This window comes from Gymnoscopelus microlampas, assembly GCF_963454915.1.
Source record: "Gymnoscopelus microlampas genome assembly, chromosome: 13".
In the NCBI taxonomy this organism is placed as follows: domain Eukaryota; kingdom Metazoa; phylum Chordata; class Actinopteri; order Myctophiformes; family Myctophidae; genus Gymnoscopelus; species Gymnoscopelus microlampas.
Genome location: NC_139950.1, coordinates 34,280,816 through 34,307,107, shown reverse-complemented (window position 1 = coordinate 34,307,107; position 26,292 = coordinate 34,280,816). Strand labels below are relative to the sequence as shown.

Sequence of the window (26,292 nt, the reverse complement as noted above, 5' to 3'; positions counted from 1 at the left end):
GAAATTGAGGATTTTGTGCTGACAATGTATTTTTAAAATCAAAATGTTAAACACAAAGGCTGATCATCAAGCCAATGTTAGTACAAGTCAGACTCAGTCAGGACATCCAAAACTTAAGCCAAAAGTCTGCAACTTGGGATTGCAACTGTCAACAATTTACAGTTGGCCTGTTATCTTTGCTTAATTGCTCGGTGGTCAGTGAGGTTGAGGGTCATGAACAAATCGGGTCATTTGACCTCTGTGATCAAGTCACCAGCGAACGTGGACTGGCCATAAAGGAGAGCATAACAGTGTACAGGTTGTATTGATCAGGAACCAAGGCCATGTCCTGCAGTGCATGTCCAAATAAAGATGACACTGCTGTTTACTCTTCTCCTCCAGGAGTCCAGCGGTCCATTCTGCTCCTGCTGGTTCATATCCAACTCAAAGTATAAAGTCCTGTTTTTTTATGTAATTATTGTATACACAGGCTTGAGTAATCTGTGTTAAGAGTGAAAGTAGTCAATTGATCATTCAAGGCCCTGCTGCAGTAACGTCAGTGAATGTAACAATATTGCTTCCTTTAGAGGTGGTAAGCCATTACAGAAAAATCAGGACGCAGAGCAAACATATTTAAAATATTCCAAAACATATTAAATAAAATAATAATCATAGCAATTTTTTTGCCATCCATAACATTTTGATCAATTCAGCTAATTATCCTTTATGTGATCATTAGTCATAATTATCACATAATCAACAAGAATCTGCGGTGCTGAAACCTTCAGTAGAGGCAAAAAAAGGATAGATAACATTCAAAAAAAGAAAAGAAAAGAAAACTGACCATATTGAACATTATGCCCATCTTACTACCTCCAACTATAATAGGTTATCTTCTTTACACGTTAAGTTTTTCAGGCTGGTTGTTAATATGTTGAGCTCAGGGGTATAGCCACATATAACATGCACCATATTTTAGCAAGTGTTCGATTTCCTTTCTCTGTGCCTTTGTGAGTGCAGGCGGCGCCCACGCACGCATACACCCACAGACACAAAAAGATCCATGCTCCTCTTCATTAACTCTGCGACCTCTATTCCAGAGGTTAAAGCCTGCTTTTATTCACTGGTCACCAGGAAAGAGAGGGCTCACAATGAGCCATGAATCAATCATTGACATGGTGCTCTATACCTACACTGCAAAATCCTGAGTGTTCATTTGACTAAGAGTGTGCACAAATATATCCTATTTATACACTCTTTGCGTTAAATCGACACTGAGGATTTTACTGTGTAGTGACCCTGCCAGCTAAGCCAGATTTCAGAGTAAAATCACACTATAGTGGCACGCAATTCACAGCACTGATGCATTCTCAAAACCTCTAGAGACGATTAAAAGAATGAAAGAAGTTTGTGTTGCTTGAGACAATTTCATGCATCGCAAGCTAATAAAATCTATGCCCCCCTCCCACAGACGGAGCAACCTCTCTAAATACAAGAACAAGGTGAAATCGACAGCTGAGGAAGGAAAAATGCAGAGACTTTGGTCCCTTTCTCTTCTCCTCCTATTATGCTGCTGTTTCTTTGGAAGTCAAGCCAACCGTGTGTACGTTCACCCCTTCTACCTCTTTGCCGCTGAGAATGTCAGCTGCGTGCCTATAAAGGCCCAGCCTGACAGGCCTCTGGACACGCTTCCTGTGGCGGCCCTCGACATAAACGTCCTGGCGCCTGACAACAGGGACCCGTCTGACCAGGACGGGCTGAGGCAAAATGTCACCCAGAGGACGGCGGTTTTGGCCGAGCTGATGAACGCTCTGGGCCTGAGGATTTACCAGAATCTCAACAAGAAGCATGGAGCCAACACCCTCTTCTCTCCAGTCAATGCCTTCGGATCCCTCGTAACCTTCTACCTGGGTGCCTCCGTGAAGACCGCCAGCTCATATCAGGTTTGTGATTTAATTTATTGTTTTGATTTGATGTAGGAGGCTGGGTGAAAACACACATCTGGATTGGAGAAGTGCTGGCCTCTAAAGAGTCCTAGGAAGGGAGGATGAGCAGCCGCGCACACTGAGCGCTGAAGCAAAAATATTTTTAAACATTTGTTGTTTTGACAGCACCATCTTCATCGAGTTAGCCTTCTTTCTCTTCCTTTGATTTGATGTCAGTATGTTTTATGGCACACTGCAGTAAAAAAGAGAATGTCACAGTTCTACTTTGTAATTATAGGTTCCAAAAGATCATCAGGAGAAGTAGTATAGAACGAAGAAGTGAGTCAGCCGAGAAGATGAAAAATTTGCCTACCGATTCTTCATTGTCTCATCAATGAATTAACAAATGAATTGATTTGTGCTTTCACATTACAAAGAAGAACTTGAATCCCAACCCTGTCTCCCCATCTACTAGGAGTTTCTGGGCTTTGCCTTGGACACAGACCGAGCGGACTGTGTGCGGTTAGTGAACGGACACACGGTTCTGAAGACCCTGCAGAGCATCAACTCTCGAGTGGACGACGGACCCAAAGATGAGATCATAACCCGGGTGTGGGCCTTTACTCGCCGGGACTGCCGTCTGTCAGAGGACTTTATCCAAGGCACGCAGGACTTCTCGGACGCATCGTTCATCCGTGGCGTGGACTTCTCCGGGCCCCAGGAGGCAGAGGAGCAGGTGAACAACTTTGTGGAGAAGACGTCAGACGGAACCGTGAAAGGTCTCTTCAAAGATCTGAGCTCCGATGCCAAACTCCTGTTCTTCAGCTCCTTCAGCTTCAAAGGTGTGTGTTTGTCTTATATCACTGGTTTCCAGAAGACAGACTGATTTCAACTAACATTTCCTTGATGAATCAAGTATGCCTTAACCTGGGACTGCTGTATGGCATAACATTTTGATTAGGATGGGTAAAGGTCGCTGGTATTGTAATTAAAATTTTTCACTATTCCAAGTTAATTCCATGTACAAGAGATTTAACTTTGTTTGTGTGTTGGGAAGCAGCACAGAGTATTGTAAAATCTATTGTACTTTGTATCTGAGGGTTTTCTTGGTTTGTTTATTTAGGTAACTGGAGGACAGCTTTCCAACCAGAGAAAACGTCCATGCAGGAGTTCCATGTAGATGATACAACCACAGTGCTGGTTCCCTTGATGACCCGCACGGGCCGCTACAGCTATTTCAATGACAAGGTAATTTGGTGCATTTCTTAAAAAATCTTAGGCTTAGTCTTAGTCATGTTGGATGCTGTTATTTTCAATGTGTGTGTGGGGCAGGGCGTAGCAGTGAGGTAGTTATACAGAGGATATATGCCGAGCATAAACAGTATCACAAACCTTCCTCACTAGAGCCACAGCTGCATATACAGTAAATGTATTCCCACTGACTTGATGTCTGAACTTGTTGGTAAAGTGTTGTTGTTGTTTGACTAAAAAGGGTCGGCGATGCACGGTGGTGAAGTTGCCTCTGAGTGCACAGTCATACATGCTGCTGGTCATGCCTCACGAAGGGGTCAGTGTCCATGACATTGACCCCTTTGGGCTGCGCACCGATATCATCTTTGGCTGGAGCCAGAACTTCAAGGAAGGGTGAGTTTAATGCCCAACACACCTCGAAGCCCAGAGCTCTGAATATAATCCCACTATACTTTGCGACAAAACAAGTTGAAAGTCTGGTTCTTTGAAACATCAACAAGGTCTTAGGCCATGCAGGGATGCCGCCAGTCAAACAGACCGCAGTGAGAATGTTACATTTTATAGAAGTCAAATAGCAGTCGAATCTGCCAGAAATACAGTTATTGGTGACTGACGTCAGACTGGCCTCATGGAGTCTGAGATCCACATGAAGACACACCGTTATTCGACCCTGTCTTTTTAGTTTTTTGTTATAGGAATCCGTCCCACCACAGCCTTTTTGCAATGCCTGATCTATATTGCTTAGCTTTCTGATTATACTACTATTACTAGTTTGTTTAGCCTACTTCTTTTTAAAATACCTTAGTCATAGACTGTCTGTCAGCCCCCCATAGTCAGTCAGTCAGTCAATCAATGATGTCCAGCCATGTCAATGTGCAGCATACGCTAGCAGCCTTGCTTTTGGGAATGTGGAGGTGGAGCGTCAGTCAATTACATGTCAACTTGGATAGCAATAATTCAAACAAAAGCCTTTTCTCTCTGACTTCACCTCTCTGACTCCTTCCCTCTGTCCATCCATGCATCCATTCAGCCTGTTGGAACTCTCTCTGCCCAAGTTCTCCATGTCTACTGTGACTGACCTGCGTGGTATGCTGAACAACACGTCTGCAGAAGTAGAGACCCTACTGTTAGGCTCCAAGGCAGAGTTTGACCGACTCAGCACTACCAAACCCTTCACTATAGATAAGGTGAGATAGAACTGTTGAGACTGTTGTCTCGACACACTACACAGATCTATATTGTGTCTGTATCTGCATGAGTGTCATTAATTCGTCGTTCTTTCTCGCCCAAGGCATTGTACAGGGTATCGGTTGAGATGTCAGAAGGCGGCGCAGAGCAACAGGACAATAACCAGGAAGCAGGCATACCTCTGAAGCTGTCCATCAACCGTCCGTTCTTCTTCACCGTCATAGAAGGAGACTCAAATGCCATCCTCTTGCTGGGCAAGATCACCAAGCCAACTCTCTAAAGCCACTTGGTGCTTAAAGACTCCTCAAACAACCAGAAGAAATTACACTACAACATATTAAAACAAAGTAGAGGAATGAGGTCTGAAGCAAATTGTTATCACAAAAATGTTTTTTGCAAAAACATTATTTCCACTTATGTTCGAGACCTCATTCCTCTGTGTGAGGCACTGGTTCTTAGTTGGCGAACATGCAGATAGTCCCTCATCAAGAAACACTTTCTCTTCAGCAGTGCACCAACGTTTACCCGCTAAACCTTCTGTACATGCGGCACTAAGTTTCTGCTGTCTATCAATCCCCGTTACGTAGCTCAACCCTCTGAGTCCCAAGGACCCAGACTAGTGCTAGTGCTCTATCCTACAAAGTGGATAACTCCAAGTTGAAAAGCAGAAGTTCAGCTGAATTACAACCTCACATAAGAATGACTTATCAGTGTTCTATTAGTATTATTTGGTCACTCTCCAATGCCAAACCCTGGAAGTGTTGAGGGAGATAACCGATATTATGCTCTTTTTTCAGTATTTATCAAAGAATGTTACTGTGAGCCGAGTCAACATGTTTCCAAAAAAGCACATTGAAAACACGTTTGTTTCCTCTACAAATAGCAGTGTTCTGTATATTACATTCAGTAGATAGACGATTGTGTGTGACATATAACTAATACTTAGTTTTATTGTATTAACAAAGATTCTATTTTAGTTTTTCTATGATTTGTAATTTCTGAAATAAATACTTTTTTTTCAATATGCATGAAATGTCCATTTTTCTGTTCGACCCCCATTCTCCCTTGTCCAAAACTCGTATTTGACTTGACTGATAAACTCTAGTCAATGCTTTGTCCATCTGTAACTGTCTATTGGACCTGAAACTGCAGTACAGAATGTCAGTGTCTTGCAAGACATTTAATTTGCAGTATTTCATGGGCTGTTACCTTTTCTAACAATTATTCACATTAAATCATAATTCAGCCAGTTGCGTCTGCATCAAATATATATATTTAATTGTGCATACTGCATCCATCACAGTGCCCAATAATAGTTCATGTACAACAGAGAAAACCTAAAGTATCCTAATATACAATAGAGTCGTCGCGCGCATGTGTGGCTGTTTGTGTGTCTGCCTCTCCAAGCTGTTTCTGTCTGGGTCTCCAACAAGTTAGGTCTCGCTTCGCTTACGGTTTGCATGATGCAGTTAGGTTTCACTTTCGATTTGCGTGTCGACACAAACACCCGTGTTGTAATGAACGTCGACACGCTCTGCTGTCTCTGATGTGCGGGCCAGAATACTAGACGGGAGGGCCGCGCAGCAGCCCGAACCTCTAGTTAGTTACAATTAGTGATGATGCTGACAAAAGCTTGTGATGATGCATCAAAATGTGTTCATTTTTGTATAATGCATCAAGTGTATACTTGAGTGCAGGTATATTAATGTGTTTAATATTACCCTGCACCCAAATACTTTGTAGCACAATGTACTTATTTTTTGTTACCTCATATGACCTCAATACAACAAACAAGCAAATATTGTATTCAAAGTTGTATTTTATTACCAAGTTCATGTTAATACCATAATGTTACAACTTTAATTGGAATAGAAATGTACATAATTCACACTAGTTATCTACTTTATTTACAATTCATCCTTCACCAGATAACAGAAAAATGTGGTTGGTGTTGCAGAATAACAGACTGACATTCTTTCTATAGAAAAATGTATTAGAGATGGACTGGAGATTCTTGCATTATCTCCACTGAATAGTGCATAGAGGAAATAACCAAAAGCATCATAAGTCATTTTCTGAAAAGCCACCATCTGTTAGTTTACTACTTAACCTCAACATGCTTTGCTCCCCTTAAAAAAAAACAGTACCAGTGCCAACATTAATCATTTAGTTTAAACAACAATACCTGCACCAATGGTGATGATTCAAATCTCCCAAATGAAAAAACTATATTATATCTCTCCACCCAATGCTAAGACCTTGAAAAACTCATGTTCCTGTGGTGCATTGATCCAGCAGGACCATATAATTTATAATTCTGGCAGGGCTTGGTAGTATGGGTGCAACAGTTCAGCTAATTGATTTAATAAATTATACAGAATACATTTTCATAAAATATATATGTTTTCTTTTAAATAGCAAAAAATGCAGATCTACAAGCTCGCAACGTGTCAGGATGCAACTTGTTGTGAGCTTGTAGATCAGCTATTTTTGCGTGACACCATTGTATGACAAAGTATAACCTACACAAAAAAAAAAGAGAAAAACAATGCTGGTCGGGTGAGAGAGACTTCAGTCGCAGATTGACGAGATGTGAACTTGATAGGTTTTCACTAACTTTCTATGGGCCTCATTTATAGAAATTCTTTCTTGGACTTTATTCTAGCATTCATGGAACAACTGTTTCAAAGCATGTTAAAAACAGAAGAAGATAAGGCCAACCAAATGAGACCCACTGCGTTTTCATTTTATTATTAAATGGGAAGTTGGTGGGGAATGACATGCCCCATCCTAACCAGTTGCAGAGCCAAATACAACGTGTATTTTCCAAATACGCTGTATGTTTGGCCCAAGTTCTCAAACATGAGGCGGATGTAGTAGTTTGCAGAACTGAGCTCGGTGTGTAGCCAGGGTTCTGGTTCTGACAAGCCCAGCAGCATTCTACGGGTTGTGTTCGGCCAACTCCCGAGCCTCCTGCACCAGCTCCATCAGGGTGGAGAACATTGCGATATCATTTGGCTGGAGACCCATCTTCTGGATCTGAGGCACAGATGACAGCGACGTTGAAGAGAGACATCAAGATCAAGAAACGCGACACTTAAGTGTCAGTGATGAAGTTCTGATTGGTACCAAATGTCATGTCGGACCAAACTGGTTGGGTTCAAGAATTATTCTTTTAATAGAGCCTTAATCTAAATGATCTTGCAGTAATTTTTTAGATGATTTGACATGGCTGTCTGAGCTTGATGCCAGTCATTTATTGGAGATATCCACATGTGCACTTGTGCACATGTACATTTTACGTGCCAAAACATATATTTGGTCTCATTTTTGGTTAGTTCAATAAGTGAAAGATATCTTGTCATTCATGTTTTCTTTAGGTAACAGTCGACAGTGTTCAGTGACTGCTTCTTTAAAATTGGAGTCAACAATTTGCCAAAAGGCATATTTCATAAGCATGGTTCTTCCAAGTTGGTAACTCCAAGTACGGTAAAGGGATTACCTATGAAAAACTTTGTAAAGTAACTAGTTCGTTTCAAAAGTACGTTTTCCGAACACCAGCCAATGACACCAGACAAAAGTCTGGAGACTAAACTACGTATACTCGTTTTGTGTTAGTTTGCAAATTGGTGTGTGTGTGTGTGTGTGTGTGTGTGTGTGTGTGTGTGTGTGTGTGTGTGTGTGTGTGTGTGTGTGTGTGTGTGTGTGTGTGTGTGTGTGTGTGTGTGTGTGTGTGTGTGTGTGTGTGTGTGTGTGTGTGTGTGTATACATGCATGGCTGTGTATGTAATGTGTGTGCATAGCACTACCTGCTCTCCCAGATATTCCACATCCAGTGCCAGCTGCAGGCGGATCTTGCCGTCATCTGTGAGTCCTCCGTTAGTTCCTGCTGTAGAGGCTGTGGTTGCGCCCTTCCTGGCCTGCTTCAGTCGCTTCAGGCTCTCCTCCATCTTCCTCACTGAGCTCAGGACGTCCGAGATGGTCTCATAGTACCTGCACGAACGACAAGGGCATGCGGGCAGGAGACATGAGTGTGCAGACACTCAAAAACGCTGGTTACTACACTATAAGAAGACTAATTGTCTTTATATTACAAGTGAATATAATCCAGCATTTTATAGGCACAAAGAACAAACGTTTTAATGTTAAACTTTCAGTGTTAAACTGGGGAATATTTCTGGGCTGGACTTGTAGGCAATGTGTGCCTAATTCTGTGTGCTATCTAAAAGTGAGGATGTCTCCTTTCATGTTAATGGTCCAAGTCTCGAAAGATCACAAGCACACAAAGATCATTCATGTCTGCGCCTCACACTACTAAGGGACAACAATTTTACTCAAGTGATTATCAACAATGCCAGCTTAAGTTTCTATCCAGCAATGTTACGTGTTTTTGCAACTTTGTGTACACTTTTGACTGCGTGCAGGCCCACCTCTGTGTGTAGTCCGACAGTGTGACTCGCAGCCATTCCTGTGCTGTCGAAGGAGTAACCAGTCCCGTTGAATCAGTTAGTAACTGGTGTAATGGACGCAAGGCGTTGTCCATGTATGCCGATGCACGCACCGGCTCTTCCTGTTCAGAGAGGAAGTAAACTCAGTTAGGGCTGCAACTGTCAATTATTCTTTCGAATTACTTTTTCAATTAATCAAATAATATTGAAGCGCATTTTATTTGAGAAAATATCTGAATGAATGAATGTTTTTTTTTACATAAAAGAACAACAAAGCACACAAAATAACAATACACAATAAAACTAAACATACATTGTTCGAAAAGGAGTAGAAGTGAAGCATGAATGAATCAATGAATGAATTTATACTTCATTGCACTATGATATTGTTCAAATCTTTTGAAAATAGCAGATCTAAAGGCTCAGAGTTTGTCAATCGGCTATTTAAAACAAAAATATATTTCTTTGAAGCTTTTCACCTATAATGACATGGCCAAAACAGGAATAAATTATTAATCGATGATTTTATTAAATTGTCTTTTTTTGGGGGGTTATAATCGATTAGTTGCATCCCTAGACTCTCAGTTAGCTCTGGGCAGCGTTCATTAGTAATTCACTGCATGCTGGGACATCCATGTCAAGCAACAGCTGGCTGTGTTCAGAGCCACCACACATCACTGGGATCTGTGTAAACATCACAGCATACGCTGAATAAACTTCAAATTCACTTGGCCTAGTGTCTAGTTGTCCTACCCTTTCCGTAATCTGAAATGTGTTTTCAGAAACGCCGTTTTGTTTACTCAAATGTTGTGTTTTCTGAATTGAGTTTTGTGAAATGTTGGGTATTTTGAAACATACTATTTTGTGATGTGTGTCCTGGAAGGTTGGGTTTTGTTAATGTGTTTTGTGAAATGTTGTTTTCTCAAATGTTTTTTGAAATATATATAAATATGATATAAACCACTGCAAAGCAGTCTCAGATATGCGAACTCAGTACTGTAATCTATGAATATAAACAACGAATATTATGATCAATGGTGTCAAAATACTTTTTGTATACTAAAACGTTTATTTTGCATAACAAAGAAAAATATTATATGTACCAAAATTATTCATATGTACTGTTAATGTAAGTTTCAGTTAAGAGTATTCATTTTTAAATGTAGGTTTCAGTTAAACAGTTAACCTAAAAATGTTGATTCTGTCATTATCTTGCAGTTGAAACAAAGAAAGTGCATTCATTTGTTCACACAACAAAATACGTTTGCCAGCATGTTAGGATGCCCGACTGAATACTTAAGTGCCAATATGCTGTGCAAATATCATTCAATAAATAAGGGTTACATTATACGTGCAAAAATAAGTAACAGAGGTCCTCTCTTTTTTTTTCAAACATCTGTGCAGTTTTCTAATGACACAATGAAACTGGTGAGGTGCACACTGACCTTATTGGTCCTGCGGTAAAGACGTGGTACTTCGGAGGCACTCTTCAGGAAGCGGCAGCAGCGTTCGGTCAGATGCTGGGTCATCTTGGCGTTAAGAGTAGGAATACTGCCTGACAGACAAGACTTAGAGTCTGACAGAGCATCTGGGAAGGGAGAGAGAGAGTGCGAGTAAACATTAGGCTTGTCACAATTATTACATCATTGCCTGATCGCAATTATTTGAGATAATCGCAATTATAGTTTACATTCATCTGTTGAAAATTGCCGAAAATAGCCGATCTATAAGCGTCGCAATGTGATGCGTTGTGAGCTTGACTTCTAAAAGGACAACATAAATGTAATTTGAATTTATTGTATATGTTCCAATGCCCTAGTAAACATACATCCCGACGGGTCTAGTAATAATAACTATTGGCACTACATGGTTCTGCATGAATTAACAAAATAAAACTGGCATACGAATCTACTAGGCCCAAGGGATGTTGGCCATGTGATGAGCACTTGTGTCTAATAGCACATTCATTCCGTGTGGGGTTGGCTTACCTTCCACGATGGTGAAGTTTTTGAAGCTTATGGCCTCTAGCCTCTGTCTGATCATCTCTGACAACACTGGGATCTAACGGAGAGCAACAGGCACAGGCACACAGTCAGGCCAGTATCAAAGTGTAAAAGAAACTGCTATGAAATGGGACAGAAATAGAATATATATCACACTTATGATCAGTTTAGATAAAAGAAAGCACTGTAATGATAGTGCAGACTGGGATTCAACTTTACTATTACAAATGCATGCCAAATACACGGCTCCTCACGAAATACTGGAATACATTACTTACATTAAATACTTTATAGTGAAGCTTGGATGGCACATAACGTGTGTGTGTGTGTGTGTGTGTGTGTGTGTATGTGTGTGTGTGTGTGTGTGTGTGTGTGTGTGTGTGTGTGTGTGTGTGTGTGTGTGTGTGTGTGTGTGTGTGTGTGTGTGTGTGTGTGTGTGTGTGTGTGTGTGTGTGTGTGTGTGTGTGTGTGTGTGTGTGCGTGCGCGTGTTGACCTGCTCCTGTAGTTTTTGGATATCAGCTGCGATGAAGACCAGCTGTTTGGTCGAGAGGGAGGCGGGACTTCCGCTTTCGCTGCCGGCCTCGTCCATTGAGGTTCGGCTGGAGGTGGAAGAGGCAGAGCTGGGCAGAGGCCTAATTGGCTCCTTGGGCACATCAGGGGTCGGAGTCTTTGTCAGCACCTATCAGGATACCAGTCAGGCAATGTTGTATATTATCATATATCCAGCCTTTATTTGCCCTGGGTGAGGGGAGTGATAAATGCACCAAGAGGGTCATAAGCCAATAAGCCAATAAGCCCAAGGGCTGATATCTGATTAACCCAAGTGTTGATTTGTCAGTAGCTGACCAATCAGCACAAAGCACTAAAATGGCATCATGTCACTGTGAGAGAACTTGCTGCAGAAGCAACCCAATGTGTCAAACATGGCCACCATGCCATGTTGCTGTGTTGATCAAATGCTAATCTTGAGACTAAATAAGGCTTTGGGTAAGTGATAAAACAATTATCGCCTTAAAATTCAGCATTGCCCTCGGTAACTAATGTCAGGTAATGACACATTCCCAGGTGATGATCTATATTTATAGATGCATATTATGTATCAAATATCATCATATTAAATCTGGATCTTGCTGCTCTTTAAGTATATTTAATCTTACTAGTCCTTGGGCCAGACGAGATATCGCTACCACTAAGTTGGCAAAACCTTACCTATACTAAATTGTTTTTTGGGCCAATATAAGTAAATAAAAATATGATAGACTTTCCATAGGAGCAGCTTTTTATATTTTTTGACATGTTATTTTTCTCTATAGGCGGATTTTCATTCATAGCCAACAACATATTAAAAGTTATATAACACACTTTTTGGACATCACACTGCTCCTTTTTTTTTTTATAAATTTAACAAACCTGTGTCCAATTAAAGTAGTTGATGAAGTGGGTGTGGCCTATTTGGTGGTGGAGCAGTTTTTTCAGGAATCAAAGCTGAAGTAGTAGAGGCCCTAGGAGGGGTCCACGCGCGACTGCTTATTTTTTTTTCTAGTTTTGATTTTTGGCATCCATAGGACCTCTAATATTGGGATTTTGATGATCCCAAGAAAAAAAGTGGTCCCAAGTGTGTTTTTTTCAATGTTTTATTAACCCTATGACCTGCGGGATGGCTGGCTGGAACGCCGGCGAGACTGTCTTTCGGAGACTGTGGAACACTCAAATTTAGACGTAGCCCAAAGATAGAGATACCATTTGATTCCAGACAACCTCAGGTTTCCAATGGGACCAACCTTGTCATGCTACCTTGTCGGGAAGGGGGCTAAATACCTAATGATTCAAAGTTAAGACAACATTTTGGCGAGGGAAAAACGACCATCACCATTTTCCAAATGGTCCCTTGAGCTGTCCCTCAATATATGTGAATGAAAATGGGTTACATGGATACCTACAAGCCTCTCCTGTACAGACATGCCAAATGTATGCCTATCTCATGCAGTTCTGGGTAAGAACCAAGCAGTGTTTTGCATGCAGTACAAATATGTAATTTCTGCCTATTGTATAAAGGAGACCACTTCTAGGAGAGGAGACTGCATCTATAGCTGTATGAGACCACTGTACTGTATCTAGAAACCACTGTACTGTATCTAGACCACCACACTGTATCTATTGCTATATGAGACCACTTTAATGTATCTAGAGACCACTGTATTGTATATATACCACCGCACTGTATCTATTGCTATATGAGACCACTTTACTGTATCTAGAGACCACTGTATTGTATATATACCACTGTACTGCATCTATTGCTACATGAGACCACTGTACTGCATATATGAGACCACTGTATTGCATCTAGACCACTGTGCTGCATCTATATCCCACTGTACTGAATCTATAAACCACTGTGCTGCATCCAATCCCACTGTACTGAATCTATAAACTACTGTACTGCATGTATAGACCATTGTACTGCATCTATAGACCACATACATTGACCACTGTACTGTATCTATAGACCACTATACTGCATCTCAACTCAACACAGCTTTAAACATGTATATATAAAGCACATTTAACATGACTATGTCGCCACAAAGGCTCGGTAGATGCAGTACAGTGATCTACAAATGCAGTAGAGTGGTCTACAGATGCACTAGAGTGGTCTACAGATGCACTAGAGTGATCTACAGATGCACTAGAGTGGTCTACAGATGCAGTAGAGTGGTCTACAGATGCAGTAGAGTGGTCTACAGATGCAGTAGAGTGGTCTACAGATGCACTAGAGTGGTCTACAGATGCACTAGAGTGGTCTACAGATGCAGTAGAGTGGTCTACAGATGCAGTAGAGGGGTCTACAGATGCACTAGAGTGATCTACAGATGCAGTAGAGTGGTCTACAGATGCAGTAGAGGGGTCTACAGATGCACTAGAGTGATATACAGATGCAGTATAGGGGTCTACAGATGCAGTATAGGGGTCTACAGATGCAGTATAGGGGTCTACAGATGCAGTATAGGGGTCTACAGATGCAGTAGAGGGGTCTACAGATGCAGTATAGGGGTCTACCGATGCAGTAGAGTGGTCTACAGATGCAGTAGAGGGGTCTACAGATGCACTAGAGTGGTCTACAGATGCACTAGAGTGGTCTACAGATGCAGTAGAGGGGTCTACAGATGCAGTATAGGGGTCTACAGATGCAGTAGAGTGGTCTACAGATGCAGTAGAGTGGTCTACAGATGCACTAGAGTGGTCTACAGATGCAGTAGAGGGGTCTACAGATGCACTAGAGTGGTCTACAGATGCAGTAGAGGGGTCTACAGATGCACTAGAGTGGTCTACAGATGCACTAGAGTGGTCTACAGATGCAGTAGAGGGGTCTACAGATGCAGTAGAGGGGTCTACAGATGCACTAGAGTGGTCTACAGATGCAGTAGAGTGGTCTACAGATGCACTAGAGTGGTCTACAGATGCACTAGAGTGGTCTACAGATGCATAGAGGGGTCTACAGATGCAGTAGAGGGGTCTACAGATGCAGTAGAGGGGTCTACAGATGCAGTAGAGGGGTCTACAGATGCACTAGAGGGGTCTACAGATGCACTAGAGTGGTCTACAGGTGCACTAGAGTGGTCTACAGATGCAGTAGAGGGGTCTACAGATGCAGTATCGGTGTCCAGAGATGTCTACAGATCACGACAGTAGTCTACAGACATACTAGAGGGGTCTACAGACACACTAGAGGGGTCTACAGATCACGACAGGGGTCTACAGATGCACTACATGGTCTACAGATGCACTACAGTGGTCTATCGATACAGTACAGCAGTCTATAGATACAGTAGCTAGTCTATAGATGCAGTACAGTGGTCTTTAGATGCAGTACAATGGTCTATATATGCAGTACAGTGGTTTATAGATTCAGTACAGTGGGATATAGATGCAGCACAGTGGTCTAGATGCAATACACTGGTCTCATATAGCTATAGATGCAGTGCAGTGGTCTCATATAGCAATAGATGCAGTACAGTGGTATATATACACAATACAGTGGTCTCATATAGCTATAGATGCAGTACAGTGGTCTCATATAGCAATAGATGCAGTACAGTGGTATATATACACAATACAGTGGTCTCTAGATACAGTAAAGTGGTCTCAGATAGCAATAGATACAGTGTGGTGGTCTAGATACAGTACAGTGGTTTCTAGATACAGTACAGTGGTCTCATACAGCTATAGATGCAGTCTCCTCTCCTAGAAGTGGTCTCCTTTTTACAATAGGCAGAAATTACATATTTGTACTGCATGCAAAACACTGCATGGTTCTTGCCCAGAACTGCATGACCATCTTGGATGGCATCTTGAAAAGTATGCCTTTCTGCTAAGTATATTTTCCTGGATATTTGGGATGTTCTCAAGCATGCCTAAACGTACCAGAATCAATTGAAAACCCTTTTGTATCAATGTTTAGGGAGGTTTAGTGGTACTCTTTCTTATATGCCTATTGACCGGTCTATTTCTCATAAAAAGTGCTTGTTTAAGATAAGGCTGAAAATGACCACCCCAGAATGAAATACTATGGGTAAATTATACATTTCCTGAATCCTTAGGGTCATGTCAGTATTCCAGTTGTTGTGTTTTGTGTCTCTTGTTGTTTGATGTTTCTTGATGCCACAGAACTAAAAGAAAATATATGGTTTAGGCGGAAATTGTGAGAAAAAAAAGGTTATTAAAGGTTTGAAGAGCTCCAGTGACCACTGTACTTATCATACATAGTCACCAAAGGGCTCGAATGAAAGCTCAAAGTGTCCCCTTAAAAATGATACCAAACATAAAATATAAAACATTGTAATATGCCCTGAACGTGAGCCAATACCAAGATATGCACATGTGTCTAAAATGCCATTTTTCAATGGGGGGTGGTAACTTTAGCAGCTGATAACCCCAATTTAGCTGGGCCTCAGGAAGGTCTATCATACAAAAATAATATCTAGGGATGTATAGGAATAAAAAAATCCCAACTAGAATTTGCCATCCCAGGTGGTAGCGATATGTGAGATTTTGGGGTTTGGCCCAAGGACTATACTAGTTGAGATGGTAGTATGACCTACAGAGAAAGTCTCTTGTTTGGCTGATATTAGAGTTGTATTGAGAATGTACTAAGTGACTCCAAAGCAGTCAATCATCTTACAGCATTCATCAGTTCTGCTCTTGTATAATGACAACTGTTGTCCTTACACTGTCTATTTGTAGCTGTCCTGGTGCCGCTTGTTGGCACATGGAGCTGCAGTCAGTATTATGAAGGGTGCTGTGCATATAAAGAATATTTATTACGGTTGTAGATTACCTCATTGAGGAAGATGGCGTATCGCGAGTAGAGCTGCAGCGTGAGCTTCCAGAAGCGGTGGGACAGCTGTGAGAGGTAGATCTTATCTGACCAACACCTCACGAGACAAGACCACAACACCTGGGACACCTGGAGGTGGTACACGCTGTCCGCTGGATGGACAGATGAACGGACACGCGTATGAGTTCACCCAGTTAGACCTGAAGCCGATTAAAAAAAACACCTTCTAGATCCTACCTACGTTTTCTGAAAAACTTCATAAATGTTTTTATTATGTTGCTATATCGTCTCTGTCGGGTGGTAACCAAAACTGAAACCAAAACTGTTAATTTTCAGGATTCAAATTCAAAAATAGCAAAAGTAACAGATCTACAAGCTCAAAACACGTTGCTTCACGCCACGTTTCTGCTACTTTTAATGCTTTTGTATAACACTGTAGTATGATCAAGTAGGGCGTTAATTTACGGGAAAAACACAAAAAGTTAGAATATGGAGATAAGAGGTTTCTGCCCGACAACAGCAATACATACTGTAGCAACAAAAACATTACACAGAGGTGTTCCCAGCTTGAAAGGTAGAACAACGTATAGATGTAACAGGTCCAAGAAGGTGGTGGTGTGTGACTACATTGGTATTCAAAATGTGAAGCGGGCCCCCCTAGTGGGGTGCAAAGGAATTACAAGGGGTAGGGAACAGGTGAGATGGAAAATAAATAATATTGTTTTCTTATATTTTGGTCCCCATGAGTCCCTCTTGGCAAAGGGGGGGGGGGGCTTATGGGTAAAACGTTTGAATACCATTGATGCAGATTGGAAAAGCTTACATGGTGCTGCCTCTAGTCCATCACTAACAGCATTCTCTAGACTCCCAGCTATCTCCTTGTACCTGAAAGAGAGGAGGACAGACAGACAGACAGAGAGAGAGACAGAGAGAAAAAGAGAAAAAGAGAGAGGGGGGGGGGGTATTTGAGGGATAGAAGAAGGAGCAGTGAGGGTAGAAGGTTTAGAGAGGGAGAAGCAGCGGGAGAAATAAAGAGGAAAAAGAGGAGAGAGTGTAAAAATGATAAAGAAAGTCAGGAAAGCTATAAGCAAAAATGTTTCCATAACAATCAGTGACAGGGGTTAATGCTGTACCCATTGTGAACTGTAAACACTACATCTAGGCCTGTCACAATTATTACATAATTGCTTAATCGCAATTATTGATAATCGTAATAGTCATGATCATTTCCATGTTGAAAGATTTTCATATATTTTCAAACCTTTTCAAAAATAGTGGGAACATAGTGGAAATAGCAGACCTATAAGCTCAAAACGTGTGAATTTATTTCCACAATTAATGTTGGTTTTAATATATAAAGTTATTAAATACAGTATGCAAGTTATTTGAAATGTAATTTTTATTCATAATGTTCACAATGTTCAACGACAGAAACAGAATTAAATCGTTAATCGAACGACAATGAATTGTCAAGTAAAATAATCGTGACAGCCCTAGCTACTTGATGTCATGGAAAAACACTATCTGTACTAATAATCAAGTACCTTACGGGAAGATACTGTACTTACTGTGCAGGATGTTTGCACTTGTATTGCGAAATGCAGGGAACTTACCTTCGTCATGACGCAAATTGGTGTATGCACATGTGGGCTGTGTCCATCAGAGTGTGTGTGTGTGTGTGTGTGTGTGTGTGTGTGTCTGTGTGTCTGTGTGTCTGTGTGTCTGTGTGTCTGTGTGTCTGTGTCTGTGTCTGTGTCAGTGTGTGTGTGTGTGTGTGTGTGTGTGTGTGTGTGTGTGTGCGTGTGCGTGTGCGTGTGCGTGTGTGTGTGTGTGTGCGTGTGTGTGTTGACTGTGGTGGTGGTGGTGTGTTGGCAAACAGTAAAGACTGCCCTGTGCTTTCTAAAACTCAACAGCCAAGCATGTCCAACTAATGGCAGCCTCTAGTGGCATAGTTCAGTATTTGCCTCTTAGAAGTTTTCACTGTTACTGAAAAGGGAAAAGAACATTGTAATATTAAAATGTAATAGTATTTTTCCCCATTCATTGAGTGAACCTTTGTCCTTTAATTCTAGTATGTGAACGTTCTGTCAACATACAGCATGTATCATAATTTCCGCTTGTTCTAGAAGCTGATATAGAACTTTCTTGTATGTGGATTTGTCTTCCCCTGTAGTGTCCATAGTGTATACAGCTCCACTTTATATCGCTTTACATCGCTGATGGTGTGAGTAGGATTGTTTGGTGGGGGTGTGTGTGTGTGTGTGTGTGTGTGTGTGTGTGTGTGTGTGTGTGTGTGTGTGTGTGTGTGTGTGTGTGTGTGTGTGTGTGTGTGTGTGTGTGTGTGTGTGTGTGTGTGTGTGTGTGTGTGTGTGTCTGTGTGTGTGTAAGAATTTGTAGTGCACAATGTAGTGTGTGGTGTTGGAAACATAAAAACAAAAGTGAAATGCCCACCGTATCTGGAAGTAGACAGTCAGGTTCCAATGGTTGTGGAACCTTGTATAAGAAGGGTGAACTCTCAGCCTCTTGACGCTGGCCTGGGAACTGCACTGGCGCTCGTACCTCCGCACAAACTCCATGGTCACATTGTACCGCTGGCAACACACACACACACACACACACACACACACTATAGTTAGGCTATGATGGTGTAACGTTAGGCTGACATACCGTATGTACGAGTGTGCACACATATACACAAATGGGGTTACCACATATTATACATGCAAAAATCACAAAACGCAATACACACATAAAGTGTGGCAGTACCTCATAGAATATGTCAGGGTTTCCAGCGTTGAAGAGATAACTCATCCTATCCTCTATCCCTCGAATGATCTCCGGCCACACAGAGTTGACCAGGAAATCATAGCCAGGAACGATGTCTACTTTGTCACTGTAGCAAGAGGGGACATCAAAACAGAAACATATAGCTTCAGAGGGCACTATATCTGCATTAAGCCGTTACGTCTACACAGAAGTAGGCAGAATGTGCCCGTCTTGAACTTGACACTCTTTAAGAGAATAAAGTAAATTTGCGACATTACAAACAATGATTTGTGAAATTGTGTGGAAAAGAGGGTGAGAAGCCAACAACTACACAACTAAGAGGATGCACTTTACAAAAAATAGCAGATCTACAAGCTCATATAGCGCGGCACGAGTGCTTGTATATCTGCTATTTTTGAATAGCCAAAGTATAAAATAATGGTTTCAGTGGTTACAGATGCGTTCCCAGTTTTAATGGATTAAAAAGGAAGACAGAGAGCTACTTGAGCAATGAATATTTTGTCAAATAAGCACTATGTTCATATTTGGTGCAAATAAATGCTTTATCATTGTAAACACTCCAGATCTGCTCTTGGTAGTACAAAGATAAAACATTTTGTCCATCTTCAGATGATTATCATGACAGCTTGGTTCCATGATAGTACATTTCTAGTACCTGGATATGGCGCCTCCGGTCACCTCTCTAAGCAGTCGACAGTGGTGAGGAACAAACTCCAGCAGTCTAGAATACATCAGCTGAAGACCATTAGGGCTGGACTTCACCTGCTCTTCCACGATCACCTACCGATACCAAAACAGAAAGGAAAAGAACAGATGAAAGGAGACTCCACAAAAAGAGAGGAGGTCCTTCAATCCGCACCCACCATTTTGATCCAAAATAGACAAACAAATATAGATTATGTATCAATCAGTGTTGGTTCTTTGCACTTGCTTTATTTCCTAAAGCAGAGCACAACAGAAACACTGCCTGCTCATTCGTGCCCAGGCTGCTCAGTGGACTGCCCTGATGAAGACCAACTGTATGGTCTTAACATGTCGGCATCCTTTTGAATTACGTAGCCACTTAAAATATACTACATGTACTTGAAATGTCAATAACAGTAAGCCCAGCTCGGCCTGGACGGTTGGTGTAACCATCTGGGCACCTAGGCTGGTAATCCAGCCTGACAGCGCGTTGCGTGCGTGTCGACTCCCGATCCCGCCGACCTTTGCTGCGTGTCAACCCCCCCCCCCCCCTTTCCTACTGTCCTGTCAAATAAAAGGCATAAAAGCCCTAAAAATAAAGACTTTTTAAATATACATGTTCCTTCTCATTTCTGGGACCTTATACTACATGTACTTGAAATGTCAAGCTCTAAATTTGCATTTAATATCATCCACTCGGCCTCACATCTTCCCACCTCATCTCTACTATTATATATTCACCACCAAACGACGAAGACAAGAAAGGGCTCAAACTTTGCTTTAACAAAAAAGAAAACGCATGCAACATTTACCTGGTCCATGTAAGGCTTGACCAACACCTGTCCCACCAAGGCCTCTGCATCTCGGGTCTTGTCTATGGTGGCGTATGTCCTCAGGCAGTGACGCACAATGTCCACATTGGATGTCTGCAGCCCCTCGATCAGCAGCCCCTCCAGGGACTGCTGCAGCATGGAGGTGATGCCCGCGATACGCTGGAACAGGACAGAACCATCAAACACTGACACAGAGGTCTCATAATGCATATTAATGCTAAAAACATAAGGATGCTAGTGCCTAGGCATTCCTTTAAAGGGATAGTTCACCCCCAAAAATACTTTTTTTCTATCGATTACACACCCCATGGAGACTTCATGGAGATTTTTGTTTTTGTCGCATTCCTAGGCCAATAATTTGATGACCGGCGGAAAGATGCTTGTGTCTCCGGTAGAACACTCAAAATTGACACTTTGAGTCTCCTACCAGAAACTTCCATGAATTCAAGTCTCCATGTGGTGTGTAATCGATAGAAAAAAAGTCATTTTGGGAGTGAACTATCCCTTTAAGCAGGTATAAATAGTAAATCCATGTGCAAGCATTGAGCCCTTATTGATTTTATACAGTGTAGTTGCTTTGAGGTGTACTGTAGATACTTTATATCAGCAGCATGGATTGTCTGCACTAGAATAGGGTGAATGCAGTATTAGGAAGGTGGTTGATGTATACGGTACTCAGTGTAAAAGCCAGCACGAGTGGTCATTATTGCTAGTCCAACAAGGTATTTAGTAGACAATCAGTAGTAATAGACCAGTAGGAAACTGCACTGCAGAGGCTACTCCTTTTTCTTTTTAAATGTAAACCATTATCTACCAATGGAGGGATGGATGGATGGTGAACTGGCTGAGCGATTGATTAGTTGCTTGACTGAATAACAAACACACTTACAGGTCTGATTTTGTCCAGAAGGGGCATGCCTTTGCTCTGTACAGCATGGAATTGAAGCTGATTAAATTCTGTAGCTATCCTCTCTAGGATATGACCTGCTAACAAAGGACTGCACGCACGCACGCACACACACACACACACACACACACACACACACACACACACACACACACACACACACACACACACACACACACACACACACACACACACACACACACACACACACACACACACACACACACACACACACACACACACACACACACACACACACACACACACAGAGCACTGATCAAACCACTCAGACTCTGGTATACTTTTTGTAAACATTTCTTGGCCCCAGCGCCAGAAGATGCATGCCTAACAATGTGTAATGCAGGGTCCAGTTTCTCATTATTAAAGCTTTCTGGGTACTGAACCTCCCAAAAAAGAAACAAACACACATACTATACAACAAGCAGCAGTTAATATTCTGCACTGAATGAGGGGAAACATTTCAACACATTTCTAGCTTTGACAATCCTGTTGCTGACTTCCATTGAAAATGTATGTTATTCTGTAGCTTTGTATCTGCCAGTGTGAACGCAGAATAAGGAGGCATAAAACAAGACTCTTCCATTGCCCATATATTCAGCTGCATCAATGATCTTCCAAGTGACAACCTAGGCTTCCGTCCTGTTCAGCCAGCTCAGCCGTCTACCTGCTGATTTCCAGAGTGTTGGACTCCTTGCAGTTCTGCGAATGCAGTATCTTTTCAATCTTCTCCACTGACCGCACCACCTGGATCAGCCTGAGCACACACACCTGGAGGACAGAGAGAGAAAATGAATAGTGTTAACACTTGATAAGAATAACAGCTGCTTGCTTCAAGCCAGAGGACACAAACGATATGCTGATGACAATATATGTGGACCCAAACCTTCTTCTCTTGCAGGTCTTCCTGTTTAGACAGCTGACTGTCTATGGCCTGAATCACCTCGCTCACACAAGTCCGCAGGCTCTGCAACAGAAGATGACCAATTGATGTGTACACACTGTGGCACAAAAGAGGAAAGACAAATAGACCCACACAGAATACATACCAGCACTTCCTCTCGTAACTGTCCAAGGGGTACGGACAGCTGGTTGAGGACTTTGTCCATCCCAACCTGAGAAAACAATGCAGAATGAGGGGGGAATTTTGGATTACCTATGAAAAAGTATTAAGTCTGCATGCTGGTTCTCAGCTCCACTTGTTTATTGCTGTTCGTTCGATGTTTCGATCAATAGATCTTCATCAGGAATTTTCAAAGTTCTGATGAAAATAAATCCTGGGTTATTAATTGATGTTTTACGGCAAACAGACATGCATCGCTCCAAGCGACATGCTGTGATGGAGAAATCTTTACCTCGACGGAAATGTATAATCAAGCCAATCTTTTCAGTGCGACTCTGTATACCATTCACTATTGTAATGTTTTTGTCTAAATAAAATGTAGGCACATGGGACATGTGACAACAAGGAAGTTTTACCCTGAGGGACAATTCCAAGCTGAAGCATAGTTTTTAGGTCGCTTTCTTCGGTTGAATCTGGTTGTGAACTTGTCTGCTGTCACTACCAAATGAATCACCCGTTTCAGCATAAGCTACATTATCATTTTGTGTGCCTTCAGTGCAGCGGTTCTACCCAGTCAGGGTTGTCTGTCTGCGGACGAGACAGCAAGGGAGGGGGTGTTATTTGAAGTGTAGCTTGCAGTCTGGAACACATATGTCATAAGACATAACGCTGCCGATAAATAAGAGCACACGCCGGTCGTCCCTGTTTTTTTCCCCCCTGCCCGAATCTAAGCTCCTCTAAAGTAGTTGGGCTCGCCTCCCTAAACAGTTCCAAGATTTGTTGAAACACCTGACCAACTCCCTTGATGCTCACCACCCCCTCCCATAACCATACTTGCCGCTATGGCAGATTACCCAGCGAATGATGGTAGTGGTTATACAGTATTTGCTGCCATAGTCCGTTGGCCACATAGGAAGGTATGGAAGAAGTTATATAGCTGCTTGTAACCTTTATATATTATACCATCACTTGTAATAGTTCTACAATACATTATGATATTTGACAGCTTGTAAGAGGCTAAATGTCTCCACTAGGCCTAATAGCTATTGTTTTGGTACAGCCTATCTTGTTATGGTTCAGTTTGTCCTTAAGGCAGCTACAGTATAACTATGATCTCTGCCCTGTGCTCGTGGCAGAACTGCCGTACCACAGTGACATGAGTGTTAATGTACTTCTGACCATGATATCATGTACATAAAGCATAACCACCACCACCTAGAATATTGTCTCAGCTCCTATGTGCCTCATCGATTGCTGATTGATCCAGAATTCCACGACAAAGGGGAGGGAGAGAACTGGCTATTTTGACACACAAGGGCATAATTCCCCCTCTTTTATTGGTAAATGGCTTTGAGTATAGTGAGAAATTGGTGCATCCTGTAAATTGACCTAAAATTGCCACATACTCTGCCAGAATGTCAGTGTGATTTACAGAGTGTAAAGCAAGGGCCACAATCAACGCGACTGCCACAACAACCACTTACCAGGTTGGTGGAGAGGTTGACAAAGTCGGCATAGTCCTTGTTGATGAGCTCCACCATGGCCGTCTTCAGGAGCTTATAGTAGAGCTCCAGGTCCTCTCTCATCTCCTCCAGCTGGACCTGCTTCCGACAGTCCGACACAAACTGGTCGACGTCAAAGTCATCCTGGACGCCAGCAAGACACAGAGACAGTGGGACAACACCACAATTTAGGCAGGTATTAGCTGGCTTGTATGACTTAAACCACCAATGGACCTACAGTAGGGTACCTATTCTGGGCACATCATAATAGACAAAAGTAGACAAACAATTCCCCAAAATAGGTCGATATTTGGCAAAGATTTACACTATTGACAAGCAACAAAGTATTATATAGGCTTTAAGTGGTTAATAGGGGGGTATCACGTTAATTATGGGTCAAACATGGATCAGGTCTGGCAGGTACATGGACTGACTGACACAGGAGGAAACAATGGACAGTCAGCCACACAGAGTACCAGGATGTACAGACTAGGAGCAGTTTAACTGAGGCATGAAAAATAACAATATAGACAGACAGAAAAAAAACATTAGAAAGACTGCACAGTAAAATCCCCAGTGTTCATTCATCAATTTATACCCTTAGGAGTCCATTTGGTTACATTTGTACCATCTCAGAGATAAATGAACACTGGGGATGTTACTGTGAAGACCAGGGGTCTTCAACAGGGGTCCGACAAATCTTTGTGTTATGGGGAACATAATTTGCAGAAAATAGCAGATCTACAAGCTCACACTTGTGAGCTTGTAGATCTTGTAGAGGGAAAAAGAGCAGAGACATATTAGTCAAGTTGACTAAATATTGAGGGTTTAAAACGGTTAACTGTCTGAAAATAGTATACACATTAACATGAATCCAAGAAAAGATAATGTGTGTCAAACAAGTCTATGAAGCTATCTATGAATTGAAATCTAAAAAGATCAACAACAAAAATATAATCCGCAACACAATATGTAGTAGGGGGTCCCTGGCTGCTTCATCTGTCTCTCAGCTATATGGGGTCCTTGGAAAACGTTGAAGACCCCTGGTGTAAGACAGTACCCTGGTGTCTGTCACAAGACAAGAGACAACCAACCTGTACCACCAGGGCTGTAGAAAGCCAGGCAGGCAGATCTAGTGACAGTCACCACAGCTTGCTAACGTCTGATTAGTGTCAAAAACTGTAAATATTAACTGCATTTTAAGTCTTTAAGAGTAGTCTGCATATTTATTGGCATTTCGACAAACTAGGACTGCTTCGTAACGTTAGCACTGGCTAACGTCTGATGTGTGCTTGCTGCTACTGTGTACTGTCTGGAATAACATTTTGTTTTTAGGTCTCACCTTCATAAAAACGTCTTTGTCGAAGCACAAAGAATCCGGTCCTTTTGGCAGATTCATATTTGATGATAAGCTGTCAAACTAAGCAGAAGGGGAAACGGAGGAGCAGCTGTTAGCCTGTTAGCTAACTGCTACTTCAGGCTCAGATAGAGTAGGAGGACTGAGCGGCGGCGCTTCTTCCGCAAACATGGCTAGAATAAAAAAGAAGGATGGATTACAGGGGCGTGTCCCAGCGTAGTACCGGGGTATTGCACATGCGCAGTAAAATCCTGCCTGAACATACAAAAAGGCTCAGTAGATGGCAGCGTGTGACCCTTAAACGGTAGTGTTTGTTTTGTGTCACTTCAGTAGCCACGGAGACCTGCATGAATTATATCAAAACTTTAATTCAGTCAAACAGTGGGTCAACAACAATGAAAGCAACAATAAACAGTAGGGACATAAACACAATAGATATGCATATTAATAACTTGGATATGGGGGTTTATGTCACTTTGTTGTTGTTCTTTATAACTATGTAAGTCATTTAGTCCACTTGTGTATTAGAATTACAAACCTCCAGCTGTTTAGGTGCTGAGTGGAGAGAACAACAAACACACACCTCGACTAGACCGACTGAGAAGGGATCCTGGGGTTTTTTATGTAGCGCCTCTGCTGGAACACTCCGTCGTGCACTTCCTGATAACACTGCGCATGTGCAATACCCCGGTACTACGCTGGGACACGCCCCTGTAATCCATCCTTCTTTTTTATTCTAGAAACATGGCAACAGCATGAAATGAGCGACAAGAGGAGCCTGACGTCAAATCCGGTCTCCAATAGGCGTGCGTGCGTGCGTGCGTGCGTGTGTGCGTGTGCGTGTGCGTGCGTGTCAGTGTGTACGTGCAAACCCATTTTGCAAAAAAATGTCTAAAAAAAGGTTGATACATGCGTGGATGTATTGAGGTCATGAGGAGCCATGGTGGAGAGTATGTTGACTCATTTTACGAAAAACAGGGTGTACGCAAAGATGATTTTAAACTCTCCC

The 26,292-nt window shown here is 42.0% G+C and overlaps 2 protein-coding genes across 2 annotated transcripts; one reads left to right on the top strand and one right to left on the bottom strand.

The window, feature by feature from the left end:
* Positions 1-1,508: 1,508 nt before the first annotated feature.
* Positions 1,509-5,354, top strand: agt (angiotensinogen; the record flags this gene model as incomplete). The annotated part of the gene is made up of 6 exons (XM_084076253.1): positions 1,509-1,922; positions 2,380-2,746; positions 3,028-3,152; positions 3,397-3,548; positions 4,186-4,342; positions 4,447-5,354. 6 exons carry the CDS (start codon positions 1,509-1,511, stop codon positions 4,621-4,623), a joined length of 1,392 nt encoding a protein of 463 aa, XP_083932379.1. The 3' UTR covers positions 4,624-5,354.
* Positions 5,355-6,144: 790 nt separating this feature from the next.
* On the bottom strand, positions 6,145-25,411 carry cog2 (component of oligomeric golgi complex 2). Its single transcript, XM_084076713.1, has 18 exons — positions 25,269-25,411; positions 23,909-24,070; positions 22,411-22,476; positions 22,248-22,328; positions 22,029-22,132; positions 21,326-21,434; positions 20,416-20,595; positions 19,575-19,699; positions 18,899-19,025; positions 18,584-18,723; positions 16,956-17,017; positions 16,133-16,284; positions 11,288-11,473; positions 10,779-10,851; positions 10,236-10,378; positions 8,773-8,912; positions 8,152-8,335; positions 6,145-7,382 (listed from the first exon to the last, which is right to left on the bottom strand). The coding sequence occupies exons 1-18, from the start codon at positions 25,323-25,325 to the stop codon at positions 7,284-7,286; spliced, it is 2,190 nt and encodes a 729-aa protein (XP_083932839.1). The 5' UTR covers positions 25,326-25,411; the 3' UTR covers positions 6,145-7,283.
* Positions 25,412-26,292: the final 881 nt, after the last annotated feature.

Excerpts from the sequence above, each read along its gene's own strand:
- cog2 (XM_084076713.1), bottom strand. The coding sequence starts at position 25,325 with ATGAATCTGCCAAAAGGACCGGATTCTTTGTGCTTCGACAAAGACGTT. Across the intron at positions 22,477-23,908 it reads TCAACCTCTCCACCAACCTG|GTTGGGATGGACAAAGTCCT; the intron begins GTAAGTGGTTGT and ends TTGTTTTCTCAG. Across the intron at positions 22,133-22,247 it reads AAGACCTGCAAGAGAAGAAG|GTGTGTGTGCTCAGGCTGAT; the intron begins GTTTGGGTCCAC and ends TCTGTCCTCCAG.